This window comes from Martes martes (genome assembly GCF_963455335.1).
Source record: "Martes martes genome assembly, chromosome: 5".
NCBI classification, from domain to species: domain Eukaryota; kingdom Metazoa; phylum Chordata; class Mammalia; order Carnivora; family Mustelidae; genus Martes; species Martes martes.
The window spans coordinates 96,642,138-96,659,496 of NC_137892.1; the positions used below are offsets into that span (position 1 = coordinate 96,642,138).

At 39.6% G+C, this 17,359-nt stretch overlaps 1 protein-coding gene across 1 annotated transcript in view; it reads left to right on the top strand.

Moving 5' to 3' along the window:
* The first annotated feature begins 1,980 nt into the window (after positions 1-1,980).
* RAPGEF6 (Rap guanine nucleotide exchange factor 6) overlaps positions 1,981-17,359 on the top strand; it is a 185,073-nt gene continuing 169,694 nt past the window's right edge. Inside the window, exon 1 of the mRNA XM_080805059.1 lies at positions 1,981-2,235. Within this exon, the coding sequence (XP_080661185.1) occupies positions 2,167-2,235 (69 nt within the window). The 5' untranslated portion in view covers positions 1,981-2,166. The remainder of the gene's footprint in view (positions 2,236-17,359) is intronic.

Consider the following 17,359-nt stretch of genomic DNA (forward strand, 5'->3'; position numbering starts at 1 on the left):
GTGTATATGGGTATTCTTCCGGACATATTATCAAGGACTGGACTTGCTGTGAAAGGGTTATGTTTCAGCTATACTAGATTTTTCTACCAAAGCAGTTTCCTAGTTTACACAGAACCTGCAGTTTGTGACAATTCTTGTTGTTCCACATCCTTATGAATACATAAATGTGTTTCTTAAAGTCATTAATGAAAAAAAATTAGATGTTAAAAAAAATCTTTCTGGTTTAAATAGAAATGGTCTATCATAGACACAAATTGAGATGTTTGCCCTGAAGTCTAAGCTCCTGCTCATCATGCTTTAATTCCTTTCTCCTCTTTAAAATATTTATGTGGCCCTAGAAACTGATGTTGAAGAATGTAAGGGCTCATTTTTTGTGATCCTAGGCAGATCTTTGAGAAGATATTTATACGCACAAAAAATGACGAAAATGGGTCATCGCAATTCCTTGTAATCTCTCCACAGTTAATTTCCAGAATGGCTGAACCACAACTTTCCTGGTAGGGTTTCTGACCCATATTCAAAAGGGAAATGTGCTAATATGTTGTAAACTTGCAAGTTTGGGCAAGTCCAACGACCAAAAGAAAACAAAACTATTATTTATATATTTTTTCAAAGAAAATCCTATTATTTTCTTTTTTTTCCCCCAAAGATTTTATTTATTTATTTGACAGAGATCACAAGCAGGCAGAGAGAGGAAGGAAAGCAGGCTCCCCGCCGAGAAGAGCGCCGGATGCGGGGCTCGATCCCCGTACGCTGGGATCATGACCTGAGCTGAAGGCAGAGGCTTTAACCCACTGAGCCACCTAGGCGCCCCCAGAACTATTATTAATATCAGCCATCATTACCAGGTACGAGAAATATGTTGCTGTCTGAATTCTCCTTTACCTTTTCTCTAAAATACGGCACGTCATTAGAAAACTGAATAACGTAATCATCATTAATCACTTTGAATTATTGAGTGAGCTATGCAAACTGCCGTGAGAAATACTAAGATGTACCTAGATGTGGTATACAGACTTAAGAAAGCTTAAAATTCAATAAAAAGAACATGCCCATGATGTCTACGAAGTAAGAACTTTGAGACCAGTGCAGCCCATCAGCGCGCCAAAGGGACAGAAGTGAAAAACACCGTTCTACGACGAATGGACTCTGGAATTCTCCGTTTTCTCACAGTGAAAACCCAATTTGCAGGTGTCTGGCTATCCTGAAGAATGTTTTTTTTTCTTACCAAGGGACCAGTAAATTAGTGGAAGTTGGCTTTATTCGCTCTGTTGGGAAACAGGCTAGTATGTAAAATGCAGTGCGAAATTGGTCACTCGAGTCCAGGCGGCCCTAAATCCTTCGCGAATCAGCACTAACCGGGAGCTGGCCACAGGACCGGCGCCCAATCCCTGTTCAAGGCCGCGAGACTTTAATTTCTGTGCCCCGATCTCAGTACGTCCGTAATGGACAGGACAAGTACTTTCTGACGGTCTCCTTCCACAGGAGATTTATTAAAAGAAACGCACCGAAGAGAGTGAACTTCCCCGTTCGCGGAGCGGTAGCGACGATTTCTGCACTTTCTCCAAGGGAGGGGTGCCGGCGTTGCAGAATAGTAGCTTGGCCCCAGGCTTGGCCACACCCTGAGTTTCCGGATTAGGGCACAAACAGAACCCTCCCCCCACAACGTTTAACCTTACCGCTCTGCCCCAACAGGCTATTTTAGCTCAGGCCCCTACGGTGTGCTTCCGGTCCCTGCACCGGAAGTTGGAACAGCTGAAACCGCAAATCCGAGGCGGGTCCCGTGACTGGTTCAGGTAAGATCTCGCGACGTGTCTTCAAATCTCACGAAGAAGGGTCGGAAGAGGTCTAACTGCACCGCCCCAGTTTTTACGTCACCGCGGAGACACGCCCTTGGGTGCTCGTTTGCGTGTTCGCCCTGCTGCGCATGCGCACGCGCACTCGCCCTCCTTCCGCACCCGTGCGGGCTTCCCTCTGGCCAGTCGCGCGTGGGCTGAGGCCCTGGGCGGGCGTTGCGAAGGCTTGTTTGTTCAAGCGCTGACCCCGGGGCGGTCCGGAGTTGTCTACCTCGGGGGTGGAGGGTGCAGACCCCCTACCTAAGGTGAATGTACTGTCTCGTGGACTGCTAAGGGCAGGCTGGGGAGCACGGGGGCGGGGGCCGCGGCCATGAACTCACCCGTGGACCCCGGCGCTAGGCAGGCGCTGAAGAAGAAGCCTCCCGAGCGGACCCCCGAGGTAAGACTGGCGGTTCCTAGCGCGAGTCCCGCTGTCCAACGGACAGCATCTTCCTGTCGGTCCGAAACCTGTGGCGACTGTCCCCTTGCCAGAGACTCGCACCTGCTGCCAGTTTATGTGTTCTCTGCGTCCCTTCCTCTCACCCCCCTCTCACCCAGGCCCTTCTCGCCTGGGTGATGACCGCCTTTCCTGCTCGAGGTGCAGTCTTCCCTCATACCCGTCTTTGCCGGTAACTTCCTAGTGTTTTTGATAAGAAGATAACAAACCAAAATCCTATTTTCTCAGGGCAAAATGTGGGTCTCGGAGTGAGAGTGTCCCTAGTTGATACAAAAACGAAGTAGAAATTGTTAGTAGTCATATTATGAAAGAGTAGCTTTTCTTTAAAGGTCTTTGAAGTTGCCTAGAAAAGAAAGTTTTCAAAATCAGCTTAAGACTTTGCATCCAGTCAGATGAATTCTGGTGGTGGGTGGTGCATATTTAAAGATCGGTTCTGGTGGTACTTTCTCAGACTGTCAGCGGGAAATTCTTCAGTATTTTGTGCGTGGATCCAAAATTTGCTCTATTGGGTTAGCATCAGTGGCATCAGCTTAAATGATTTTCATTTGATCTCAAGGCTACTTTTCAGTCACGGAACAGACACCTTGTTAACTTTGCATAGCCCTATAGAGTGCTTAGATGTGGGGGGGGACGTTTTCCTTGATTTGGGGTAGTTTCTGTAATAAGTGGTATATTTCTTAAACCAAAAAGCAATAACTAACAAGAGGGTGAAGGGATTGTTAGATTGTCGTGTGTATGGTTGCAATACCTGAAATGTTTTGGTTAATGCTTAAGCCACTTTTGAGTTTTTTTTCAGATTTATAGTGCTTTGCATAGTGGATCTCAGTAACTTGGGGCTGACCTTTTGTGGTATGACATTAGTCAAGGCGTAACTGTGGTTAAACAAAGTCAGCTTTGTTTTGGGGATCCTGATCTTTAAATGGAAACAAGGCAAATTCTGCCACTTTCCAGAGTCCTCATTTTGAGACCTACATTTTTTATCCCATGTGTTTTAATTTCCCTGTGATGATTCTTGAAGTCATTGTGAGCTAATTGAAAGTCTTCACCTTCACAGGTGAATCTGCTGTAGTTTTTATATAATTAGAAACTATTACACATGTCTTGCAATCTATAATGTAGGTTTTACTTTTAAATATTTATGATAAATTCACAGTTTAATAGGAAAATCTTACTTCTCTTTAATAGCATAATTAGCCACTTTGGAATGGCCTATTTTTGAGTCTTAGTAGATATTCTTCCTTTGTTTCTTGTTTCTTTCTTTTTGGTTTTAGAAGATTTTCTAAACTATTAAGAAAATTATGTTGGCAGATGTGTGCCACGTTAAGTACTCATCTTGTTTTACTGGAACAGCAGCATTGTTTAAGGGAATGCTGACCAACTGCCCACAATACAGTCTAGAGTGCTGAGATCTAGCAGCATAACATGGTAACTGCTTGATTTATTGGCAGTGGTTTCCAGTGAGTATAGAATTTGTTTGCAGTACCCAAGTATGAGTAAAGAAGTGGTAACCTGAATCGAAGTGCTGATTTATTTGTGAGAATTTCATCAAATTACACTTCTCTTTTCAGGAGACCTTTATTCTTTCAGTGGACTCTTAAAATTTTATTATAAATATTTTCATTTAACATTTACTGAAATCTTACAAATTCAAGGCACTGTTCTGTGCACTGGGATGTATCATTGAACAAAACAGGCGTGCCCTACTGGTGCTTGGCATTCTAATGGAAGGGTCAAGGGGGGAGATGGGAAAAATAGAATCAAGTAAATTAAATAATGTGATAATGGCTAATTTAAGAAAGAATAAGGGGATTGGAAATGGGGGCAAGGGCTGGGTTGCAATTTAAGTAAGTGAACAGTGTTGTGATTTCTGAGATGACTTTTGATTGAAGGCTTGATGCATGTGATGTAATTAGCTCTGGAGATATATGGGGAAAGCATCTGAAATAGAGGGAATAGTCGTGCACTTCCAAGATGAGGGTATGTCTGGTGCATTCAAGGAGTAGCAAGGAGCTGTTAAGTGACTGGAGGAGAGTAAACAAGGGTGAGATTTGTAAGAGATGAAGTCAGAGAGGCAGTAATAGTGTAGGAGGGAGTATATCATTAAGGTCTTTGTAAGTCATTGGAAATTCTTTAACTCTTATTTTGTGTGAAAGAAGGGGTCACCAGAAGATTTTAAAGCAGAGGAGTGATACTATCCTACTTAACTTTTTTAAAGCGCCCCCTGGTTGCTTGCTGGGTTGAGAATAGACTTTATGGGAGCAAGGGTAAAAAGAAGCAGGCACGTCAGTTGAAGGTTGTCACTTTGAAGTCGGGAAGAGCTGATTGTAACTTAGACTGAAGTGATAATAATGCAGGTTGTAAGAAGTTATCATTTAGGGAAATATTTTGAAGGTTTAGCCAACAGAATTTGGTAATGAATTAACCATGTGCTTTGGGGAAAAGAAAAGTGTCGAGCAGGGTTTCAAGGTTTTTGGCCTGAAAATCAGTGTTGGAGTTATCAAAGAATTTCAGCTGGCGTCAAAGAGATGGGGGAAAGCTGCTGTGGAGAAGTAGATTTGGGGAGGGAAAATCAGGAATTCAGTTTTGAACATGTCAAGTTTTGAAATGTCTATTAGAAATGGCGAGTAAGGAGTTGCGTATACAAATTTGTATTTCTGTAGAGAGGGCTGGGCTGGAGATAGAAATTTTATATTCATTCGCTGGTAGGCAGTATTTCAAGTCATGAGACTAGATGAAATTACCAAGGTGGTGTGAGTGTATACGAAGAAGAGAAGAGGACCACAGACAGCCTTATGGCACACTTGATTACTACAGCAATAGGGGAGAAGAGCAGAGACCAGCAAAAGAGAATGAGTGGGAGCAAACCGTGCAAGGAAAAGAAAAGCCAAATGAATTAAGTGTGTGATAGAAGGGGATAAAATACATTCAACTTATTTTTTCTTGAATGCTTAGTGGGTGTGAAGCATTATCAAAAAATAGACAAATAGGTTAAGAATCACTGTCTTATAATCTTGTAATGAGATATTTGCATTGTATAATGAGTATTGAAGTTTTCTCTGTGTTTCTGGGACAAAACTAAGAGTCCCTTTATTTTGAACCATCTGTTGCTCTTATGTGAAGCTGTCATCTCAAACTTAATCTGATTGAGCCAGACACGGAAACGTGTTTTACAGTATACCACTTACAACTGTGTTCTAACACGGTTTTTACATTCTGGCTATTTCTCCGACTTCATAATTCCAGCTTCACAGCCCATTGTCTTTTCTAAGCTAGTTCTCTGATTACCTTTTCCACTTTGCAAAGATTTTTTTTTTAAGTGGAAAATTTTAGACTTAGGTACTCTATGAAGCTCTTTATCAGTGAAAGCTGTTAAGGTACTCGTTTTGAGTCCTTGTAGCCAAATTAAAGATATTACAGTCAAAATTAAGGTCTTGAATTTGGCCCTTCCTCAGCTCAGTCCATATGCAGCACCGTTCTTTGTTGATAACCTTTCTTTTTACCTCAGAGTGAGCTCCTTACCTCTCTTAGGGTTCATTTCCATAGGTATTTAATATCATGCTTTGCATGTACTACATAATGAATAAATGTGTTAAAACAAAATTTAGAATTCATTTTGTATGGTCCTCCTGTTAAAATATAATAGTTTCTGTTGATGGAACTGTTGATTTAGTACCTCCTGAGAGGCCTCATTCAGCAGCTTGGCTTCACTTAATATTTATAGACCGACACTTGGTCCTTCTTACCCACCTTTCATGTGCTTTTGATCCATATATCAATTAAATTGTCCTCCAGGTTCTTTAATCACTAGTCCTAAATTGAAGCCTCAAAAAATAGAATATTTTGTTGCTCAGGCTAGAAATTCATATTCCGACTCTGGATTCTCCATGATAATCTTCTCTCTGTCCAACTGACCACTAAATCTTTATGTCCTGAATCTCTGTCTACCTTTTTTTCCTGTGCTCTGCTACCCTAGTTCATGCCCTTATATCGTTTTCCCTTTGACTTTTGTACTTGAGTCGTTTTATTTATTTTATACATCTCACTATTTTTCACTCTTGATGAGAATTGCCCACTGCCTAGATAAGTTACCAATATAAGTTATCCAAATCATTTTTGCGAGTTAAAAGAGATGCCATTAGTATTTTTTTTTAAAGATTTTATTTACTTATTTGACAGATAGAGATCACAAGTAGGCAGAGAGGCAGGCAGGCAGAGAGAGGACGAAGCAGGCCCCCTGCAGAGCAGAGAGCCCGATGTGGGGCTCGATCCCAGGACCCTGAGATCATGACCTGAGCCAAAGGCAGAGGCTTTAACCCTCCAAGCCATCCAGGCGCCCCACCATTAGTATTTATATCAAAATAACACGTTAAAGAGGGGCTGTCTGAGGTAAATGAGTTGTATTGTTATCTCACCTACGTAATAACATTAATATGCCCTTTCATTTAATAAATATGTCAGACACAATAAAATACAGTGTTTTTGTGGAAAGAAATTGGATATGGTCCCTATTCAGTGAGTTAGGAGATGGTCAAGGAAACATTAGTAAATGTTAAGGTTATTAGTGGCAAAAGTATGGATGGGATACTTTGGACTGCAAGCGGGAAAAGGAGAAATTTTGATGAGCAGTTAATGGAATCTTAAACATGGTGAATAGTTGTGTGGACAACATCTAGAAGGGAAGTCATTCTGGGCAGAGAGCAAGAAGAGTGAAGGAAAAGTGTATGTGTGGAACAAGAAGCCACTTGGTGAGCATGCATTCCCAGGTGGGGTGATATCATCCCCAAAGGAACACACATTATTACTATTTTTTTAGAGATATATTTATTTACTTATTTGAGAGAGAGCACGTGTACTCGTGCAGGGAGAGGAGCAGACTCCACTCTGTTTGAGGAGCCCCGCACAGGGCTGGATCCCATGACCCCGATATCATGACCTAAGCCAAAAATCAAGAGTTGGAAACTTAACTGACCAACTGAGCCACCCACATGCCCCACAAAAATTATTTTTTAGGGGAGTAGTGAAAAAAATCTTAGACCTTATTAATGGTTTGTAGCCTTAAAAAACTCAGTTCTGCCTGGCAGAATCTTATTTCTTAGTATTTAATTGAGGGTGGGGCAGCATTTTAGAAAAAATGTCTAAAAATGCTCTTTGGGAGGGGTGTGATAATAAACTTTGCAAAATACTGTGTATGGTGTCTGGGGGTTAAATGGATATACTAGCAGGGTTGAATCATTTCGAGGATTTGAACCTTATTTTATGAATAAAGGAGAAACATTGGAAGGTTTAAAGCCTGAAAATAAGGTCAGATTTACAGATTTACTCTGTGGGTGTTATTGAAGATATATTGGGGAGGAGAAGGGGCGATATAACAAAAGCAGGAAGGCTTATAGGTAGGGTAAACATATATTTTCTCTAAACCAGGATACATTTATGAATGAAAGAGAAGATTATTAATGATTATATCAGGATGACAGGAAAACCAGGAGATAGGGTCCTGGTTATAGGAAACAAAGTAGTTTAGGTGTGAGATAAGGCAGTTGCCTATGGGATAATAAGATAGTGAGGAGCTAGAATTGGCCCAAGTGGTCACTGATTGGAATTGGGAGTATCTGCCTCCCACCAGGCTTTTTCATAAAAGTTTGAAATGGACTATAACACGCATAACGGTGAAGTCCATACGTCCTAACTAGATGGTCAGCTTAGTTTTTACAGTTACATTTAGTTATCACTCAAATAGGGGTATGAAATACTGTCACCTCTCCAGAAACTCCCCCTTTGCCCTTCCCAAACAGTACCCTTTCCAAGAGGAAAAATTTTTTTTAAACCATAAATGTGTTCTGCCTACTTTTGAACTTCATTTGAGTGCAGTCATACACTGTATATTCTTTGTAGCAACCAAGAGGACTTGTTTTTTTGTGTTTTACCTCTGGACTGGACTTTGAATCACCCCTCTTGGTGATTTCCTTGATCTCCATCTGCCTATCCTTTTTATCCTAATTCACCCTTTTGGCTACCCTTTTGAATTGTCTGCCCCACTCTGTCCAAACCTACTTTTGAGATAATTGCTTCTCAACCCCAGAAGCTGCGTTTAAGGCCAACATACACCCTGCCTTTATGTTCCTCACAAGTTTCAGGTTAAGTCTAGCCAGTCTGTCTTTTGCTTGTTGGAAACAGGTTTGGACTGGGTGCAAGCGCAGAGCAGTTTAGATGATTTCTAGATTGTTGATTTGGGTAACTGCCTGGTTAAGAGTGCATTATTAAGCAGAATTAGGGTGGGAAGAGATTAAATTTTGGAAGTGGTTTTAGACTCCATGCAGGGGATGCAGGTAATGATGTTCTCTAAGAAATGACAGCTTCAGGTTAAACCAGGCTCTGGGTCTGAGAGTCTATACAGCATATGGGTTATAGGCAAAGTCATGAGATTGATAGGAATGACAAGGGGAAAAAGCAATATGAGGGTAGGACAGCCCTTTTGGGTGTTCCACTATTAAAGGGATGGGACAAAGATAAGAAACCTCCAAAAGAGAGTGAAAAGAAATTGTTAAAGAGATAGGATGAGAATAGAAGAGCGCTGCTACAGGAGGGCATTTCAGAGAGAAATCCCTAATCACTAATGTCAGATACTTTTGAGAGTTCAAGAAGAGGGAGGACTGATAAATTCTTTGGATTGTGTCTGTTAGGATGATTTCACTAGACTAATGAATAAAGATCCTGATTGCAGTGGGTTGAAGAGAGAATAAGACTTAAGAAAGCAAAGGCAACAAGTACTTTTTGTGAATCTGTATAGAGAGGTAAAGTCCTCCATGATCTTCTGCCTGGCACTCTAGCCTCATCATCCCCCACCCACAAAAACATGCATTTTAACTACTTAAAATATTGAAACACCTTACTTCTCCTTCTAGGCTATCTCTTTCAATCTAGGGAACTTTTTTTAAAAATGTCTATGGCCACCCTTTGTTTCTTGGGTTAGAACCTTTTGGAATGGAGTGTTAAGCATTAGTACTTACAGAGGGCTTCTTAAGTAGTTCTGATACACAGAGAGAGGTGAGAAGCATTGTCCATTGTGTCAAATTCTCCTCTCTCTATGCTTTATACAGGTTGGGAAAATACAGTTATAGCAGTATTTATAGCCCTGGGTTTTGCGTTTGGGAAAGACTACTTCAAACTAATGTAGGCTCCAGCACTGAGACTTTGAATGATCCTGGGCAAGCTGCCTAATATCCCTAAGACCAAATATCATTTTGGGATTATTGTGTGGAATAAATATTTAGCAAGTGCTTGTCATAATAAACACTCAATAAGTGGTAGCATACTTGTTAGCTTGCCATTTCCTTTGACTGGAAAGCCATCCTCTGTCTTGGCAAGTTCAGACTCCTCACTGAAGTGTCATCTCCAATGCACACCTGCAAAATTGCAGATTTCCTTACTTTTCCACTCCTTCTCAGTGTTCCCAGGAGACTTCACACCTTTCTTCACCACAGTAATTGCTGTGTTATGATTACTTGCATGTTCGTGTATGTGGCTGGAATATGAACTCCTTGAAGACAAAGTATTCTAATGTCCAGTGCATATTATGCAGTACTTGGAACCTGTAGGTATACACATACTTGTAAATGACTTTAAGAAGAAAAGGAAGGTAAAAAATACTGTTTCCCTCCTCTTCTAGTGGTGGTTTCTATTGGTCTAATATTTGAAGTGCTGGGATGAAAAGACCGATGAAGTTTGACAAAAAGGGCCAAATGTGCTACTAATAATACTCTCTAAATAAGATAGGAATAAAGTACAGTTGCCATAGAGACTATTTTACCTGGTAGTTCTTTATAAATAATACAGATAGAAGAAACGTGGTCATACTGTGAAACCAACTCCTTTTTTGTACGGTTTTTAAAATACATTTACGGAAAACACATGTGTAGGAGAGACATCTGAGAGAAATGCAGGTATATATCGGTGTTAATTTCTCATGTGATTTTAACCAGATGACTTAAAACTTTTCCTGGGCAAAAATTACATCCTTAGCTAGGTGCTAATATAATTACCTTTTTACAGTCGGAAAAAGGTATTAAAAAATAGCTTATTTTTGTTGTGAAAAGTTGAAGAGGGAGCTAGGGCTGTAAGAATGTAAGATGTATTCTTTTAGTCCTTAATCTATTTCAGAATTTAGAATTTATCCTTAAATGTAGACTTGTAGAGGTTTTTTCTCAGTTGGCGAAAGCACACCATTGTACTTGGAATCATTTTTGAGTGAGTCACTGTGCACATCCCTAAGGGTGGCAGAACAAAGATTCTCTTGTGCTTTTCTACAGCAGATGCATATTCAGAGGGTTTTTGGAAAGTAAAACAACTTATTTATGCTTGTGGGGCCCTGTGGCCTTCATTTGTAAACTCAGCTGGATAGAGAATATAGATCTGGATGGGTCCTTCATTAGACAGAATCTCTTCTAGGCACCTCATTTTACATGTATTAGAGATTTCCACCTTGAGAAGAAAACTGTAGCCATTCAGGAGTTTGGGCACTGTAAAATTTTGTTTTAAAGAGAGTGAGGAACTTCCCTGAGAGCATTGGACAAAAGTGAGGAGCAGCTAGGCATGATGAGCTTGACTATGTGACAAAGTCCTCTTCTTTGGAAGAGGTGGGGTGATTATGAGCTCTGTGACATTGTGGTTGTTATTTGACTTGACCTTGGACTTGTTAAACTGAGGTCTTGTTGTAAATAAAAAGTCAACGAGCTGCTTTACTGAGAATATTAGATTATGGAGACCTAAACGGCCTGTTTGATTTTTCTCCACTATTAGACACTCTCCACTACTTTGCTATAAACTAAACCTTTGGCAGCTGGAGGGCTTTAGGCTTTGTCATGTGGCAGAGATAGTGGGGCTCATTGGACAGAACACTTAGTACGTAGCTAAAGTAGCAACACTGCCAGCATGTATTTGTGAATATATATACAGCGCTTCTAGAAATATTGTAGCTGGTGAGGTCAAGAGCTGGTGATAAGAGTTGCATACAGATAAAGGAACTGAGCTCATGAGAGCTAAAATGTCTTGCTCAGGGTCACATGATTCATCAGTAACTTCCTCAGTCTAGTAGCACCCCACTGCCTTCTCTATAGCAGAACAGTGAACTTTAGGTTATGTTTTAAGCTTTGAACTTTTGTCATCTTTATAGATGCCTAATGCTTTCCTGAATAAATTTGCCTTGTTTTATCTTGCCTGTGCTATATGCAGAACTTAAAGGTGCTATGTAAATTTAATGGAAGGGGTCAGTGTAATGGAGGTACAGAATTCTCAAGTTTTATGTAAGATGGAAACAAGTGTGCTTGATATCTGAGTCAGTGATTTCTTACACCATTCTGTTTTATAACTTAAACTTTTGTTTTCAAAGGGTGGTAGTATATTCCATTTTGGGTTTTTAAAAGCATTCGAGGGGCGCCTGGGTGGCTCAGTGGGTTAAAGCCTCTGCCTTTGGCTCAGGTCATGATCCCAGGGTCCTGGAATCAAGCCCTGCATTGGGCTCCCTGCTTGGCGGGGAGCCTGCTTCCTCCTCTCCCTCTCTGCCTGCCTCTCTGCCTACTTGTGATCTCTGTCTGTCAAATAAATAAATTTTTAAAAAAAGAAAAAGCATTCGACTAATAGGAAAAGGCTTTTCTTTAAAAACAAAACAAAACAAAACAAAACAAAAGAGTTTGTGTCAAAAGTGCCAGCTGGAGTTTGAAGTATTTATGAGCTGCTTAAATGAGGCAGAGTTAAATGCATACTTTTTTTGAGGAAGAGTGCCTAATGTATATTTGTGTGGTAAGTATTTTTAAGTACTTTTTTTTAAGTGCCAAGGGTGAAAGATTAAAGTTCTTTCTATATGGGAGGAGATAGGCAAATACACAGATAGTTTAAAATATTGCCTGGTTAAGTACTGTGATAGCTGTAAAATAAGGCCCTAGGAGTTCATAGGAGGACTTTGGAGAGAGAATAGTAAAGAGTAGGCAGGTGTCATTCATGCTGGTTTAGAAAAGGGAATCCTGACTTCAGCATAGATTAGAATATCTAAGTGTTAGGTTGAGAAGGGATAGTATGTATTCACCGAAAAAGGAACAGTATTTGTCAAGGCCACAAGATGTGCTTGGCACAAACATGCAAGTTCCCTGGGTAGGTAAGTAGTACAAGATAGGACACTGGAGGCATGGCCAGGATCCAGATCATGAAGGACTGGTTTCTCTTTGTTAAGAAGTTTTTGTATTTGCCTTTTGGAAAGATAACTCTGACAGGACTATGAAGAATGAATTACAGGGTGTCAGACTTAAATGCAAGAAGGCTGATTTACCCAGTGAGAAATAATAAATCCCCCAATTGTTCCAGATGGGATGGTGAACGGAGATATTTATGAAATAGAATTGACAAATTTCTGGCCAGAATCATTGAACAAGGGTGTATCACGTAAATCAGGGGACCTTGGAGGAAGACACAGCCAGTAGTATAAATATTGAGTTTAACTTTGCATTTATTGCACTTGAGATGCTGATGGATTGCTCAGGTGAAAGTGTTCATTATGCTATAGAATGTGTACGTTGTAAGTTTTGCTAGAGAGCTCTGGGCTAGAAATAGAAATATGGATATCATTAACATGTATATGGTAGTTCAAACTATGAATTGGAGGATTTTACTGGTGGTAGAGTGTCTCTAGTGAAGAAACGATGGATGTCACAGTTATGGGAACATATATAAACATTCAAAGGCCTAATAAGGCAAAGCCTGTGAAGGAGACAAAGGAGCACCTGGGGCAGAAAGGTAGTAATAGCAATAAGAACGGCCAAGATTCTATGGTGCTTATTGGGATGCCTGTCACTGTTAAAAACAAAAAAAGAAAAAAGAAAAAAAAGAAAAACCTTTATACACATTTAATCTTCCAAAAACACCCTGAAAGAAGGTGATATCCATGTTTTACATACAGGGAAGTCGAATCATAGACTAACTTGTCGAAGTTCACACAACTAGGAAACTGTGGAGTCAGGATTCAAACTTAGGTGTTCTAATTTCACAGTATCTGCTTGTAGTTATTAAATGTTTTCCATCGGGACAGGAACCCAGAGGGAACCATATTACAGAAGGGATGGGAGGAAAAGAGTTCTAGGGAGGAGTGAATGAGTGATGAATATGTCAGCAATGCTATTAAAGAAAATTATGGAGAGAGGTAAGGATTGAAAAGTGCATGTGAAACTTGGAATTAGCTTATCTTGGGTGACTGCATGATACATAGTGGGATCAGAAAGGTGAACTTCAGCCTAAACTTTGAACTTAGAAGTAATTAGATACTTGATCTTTTGATACATTATTTCAGAGGTTAATTGTTGGTGTTATAATTTTAAGCATAATATTTGGGATTTTCATTTTTAAAAATTTCAGGCTATAACTTTTTAATGTTAGAGTTATTAATAAAATTTAATGTTCAGGTAATTTGGTTTGGCAACATATTTTATTTTTTATTTTTTTTTTTTTAAGATTTTATTTATTTATTTGACAGACACAAGTAGGCAGAGAGGCAGGCAGAGAGAGAGGAGGAAGCAGGCTCCCTGCTGAGCAGAGAGCCTGATGCGGGGCTCGATCCCAGGACCCTGGGATCATGACCTGAGCCGAAGGCAGAGGCTTTAACCACTGAGCCACCCAGGCGCCCCTTGGCAACATATTTTAATCTACAAATAAAAAGTTCTAGTTTGCTTTAAGAAGTGTATACCCAGGGGCGCCTGGGTAGCTCAGTGGGTTAAAGCCTCTGCCTTTGGCTCAGGTCATGATCCCAGGGTCGTGGGATCAAGCCCCGCATCGGGCTCTCTGCTCGGCAGGGAGCCTGCTTCCCTTCCTCTCTCTCTGCTTGCCTCTGCCTACTTGTGATCTCTGTCTGTCAAATAAATAAATAAAATCTTTAAAATAAAAAAAAAGAAACGTATGTCCAAATGTGTAGACTAAATTCTAATTTAGACTAAATTTCTAATTCTAAAAGACTAAATTCTAATACACTCATGGAACGAGGTCAGCTTTTCCAGAAAACATTCCTGGATGCAGTGTGTCATAGACACAGGTTTGCGTATGGTGATGATTGGGGATGCATAGGAAAGGGTAATGAAAAAAAGAATGCAGATCATTAAATGAGACATGAAGTTTAGGGAAAACTAGAAATGTCTGTCACCGTGTGGAATAAACAGGAAAGAGTCATGTTTTCTCCCCACACCCATCTTTCTATTTTGAGAAATTCAAAACTACAGAAACATGGGAAGAATAGTATCCCCCTTTTTTGGTCCTGTATTATATACTCTTCACCCCGAGCAATATTTTGCCATATTTATCTTAGGTCCTCCTCTCTTGCATATACTTTATTTTGCTAAACCATTTGAAAGTAAACTGCAGACCTGGTAACAGTTCACCCCTCACAGTATCTTTAAGATGTCTCTTATATTTTACAGCCTAGGATCCAGTCAGGGAACATTACATTTGGTTGTTAGGTTTCTTTAGTCTTTATTTTTTTATTTTATTTTTAAAATTTTATTCAAGTAATCTGTACACCAGATGTGGGGCTTGAACTCACAGCCCCGAGATCAAGAGTTACATGCTATTCTGACTAAGGCAGCCAGGTGCCCCTAGTCGTCTTTAATAGAGAACAGTTCTCCCGCCTTTTTCTTTCTTTCATAAACATGACTTATAGAAGAATCTGGCCAGTTGTCTTGTAGAATGTTTCATAATTTGGTTTCATGATGAGAGTTAGGTGAAATTATTTTTCATGATGAGATTTAGGTGAAATTATTTTCTTGAACTATATATTTTTTTAAGCTTATTTATTTATTCTTAAGTAATCTCTACACCCAACCTGGGGGTTGAACTCACAACCTGGGATTGAGTCACATGGTCTTCTGACTGAGCCAGCCAGGCTCTCCATGATGTTCTGTACTTTGGATGTTGTCACATCAGAGGACACATTACCAGTTCTTTCCATTATGGGGGATGCTAAATTTGCTTACCTGTATCTCTTTGTTTTAAAGGTACAATGCTGCAAGTTAGAAGTGATCCTTGAGATGATACTTTGCCAAAGGGTAGATACCTTGTCTTTCAACAGTGTTGGACCCATTGGCTTTATTAGCATGTTGATAATCTTTGCTTAATTAACTATTACTTTGCTGTTACGAAGTGATAATTTTCTAATTGTATATTTCTCCTACAATTATATAATAGCTGGTTTCTCTATAGAAGAACTTTCCCACCTTTCCCTGTCCTCCTCCTCCTCTTTTAAATGATTTTTTCAAGGATTATTTTTGTATTTTTAATATTTTCACTCTTCTTTTTATTACTGGATTATGCCAAATTTAGCCAGTGGAGCCCTTTCAAAGTCCTCTCCTATGTCCTTTTGACATGACCCCATTAGTCTTTAAGTCATCTCTGGCACAAAAAGATGTTCCAGGCTTGTACTTTCTGTGCAGTCAGTCACTTACCCAAGGAACCCCGGTTCTTTTACTAGGAAATGGTATTTTGGAAACAAGGGGCTGAGCTCCAGGTGTGGTTAAGTGTTGTATAGCTCTTTATTGCTATTTTGCAGACTGTATTTAGACCACATGGATGAGAAAACCAGTGGAATAGAATTCTGTTTGATGTATGATGTTGTTAGCTTGGAGCTGTTGTCAAAAACATTCAAAATAGCTTTCATAGTGTGCTGAATGTAATTTAATCATTATTTTGTAATTTATAATGCATACCTATATATAAAGGCATAATGCTAACATTTGTTAACTGTTCATCATGTGATAGTCCCTGTGTTACACACTTAACATTTACCTTTGAACATAATATGTTCAAAAGGAGGTATTTTATCTTTCCTTTTGTACAGACAATAAACATTAAGCAAATAATCCAAGATTATTGGTTAGTAACTGATAAAGGCATAATTTGAACCCAGGTTAACTCCAGATTCCCAGGTTTTTAACTACGTGGTTATTCTGTCTTCAAACATTGATTTGTAGAGGATTCTTCACTGTAAGTTTATATGTATAGACCTGTAGCCTCAGAATATATATATCTTGGAATTGAATCTATACTGCTCTTAGAATCCACCCTGAGGGATTTTTCATTGTTAAAATTCTAGGGATATACTTGCTTTCCAGGTGAAGAAGATAATTGAGTAAAATATCTTCATTAACGAGTATTTTAAATAATTGATGTTGTATTGAAAGTTTGCATGTGGTGAGTTAATCATAGGATAAGAAATTCATTAGTTTTAGAGTTGAAGAAACAGAAAAATAGTTTCTTTAAGCATTGCATTCTAAGTTTTCCAAGTTTTGGTTGGGTTTCTAAGTATGTGTGGAATGGCCATCAGTAGAATTGAAAGATGGCATTACTCCAGGAGCAGCACACTGCTTTGGCACAATCTCCTTAATTAGAAGGTATACTTAAAGGGATCAATAATTCCCATACAGCACTGCAAATAAGAATATTTCACTTAAAATTGAACCAGCGGGATGTACCTACAGTGAATTCATTAGATTTGGAATGTTTGAAGGATGTAAAAAGGTAGCTGCTTTGTTGTAGGATTGCCGCATTACCACCCGCCTCAGCTTGCCCACCTTTACTCACATAACTGGCTGAGAGGGTATGGTTGATCTGTTTTAGGAGGCTCTGAGTCATCACTGCTTCCTCACCATTTTTTGCCCAAGTGGAACCCACTATTTTATTCTTTAACCCAGACCTGGTATTTGTTATTCTAATACCTCTGGTTAATTTCTGTAGCATATTGTTGTAGTTTCAGAACAGGTGGCTCATTCTGTTCTGAATCTGAACAGAATGTTGCTGATCTGAAATGTCCTGACTTCCTAGTTTTTCCATCTTCATTATGACTTCCCTCTTTCAGGCTCTGTAGGGCAGCTTTCAAGTGCACACAGTGTAAATGATTAATACCTCCTTGAATGTACCTTTTACATTTTTAACTACCAAGAAGTATCTATAAGATTTAAGGCCTGTCTCCTTCAAGTTTTGTTTGTTGTTTGTTTTGGCTTTCTATAATAGCTTTTATTGATCTTGGGCACACCAAGCCTAATAA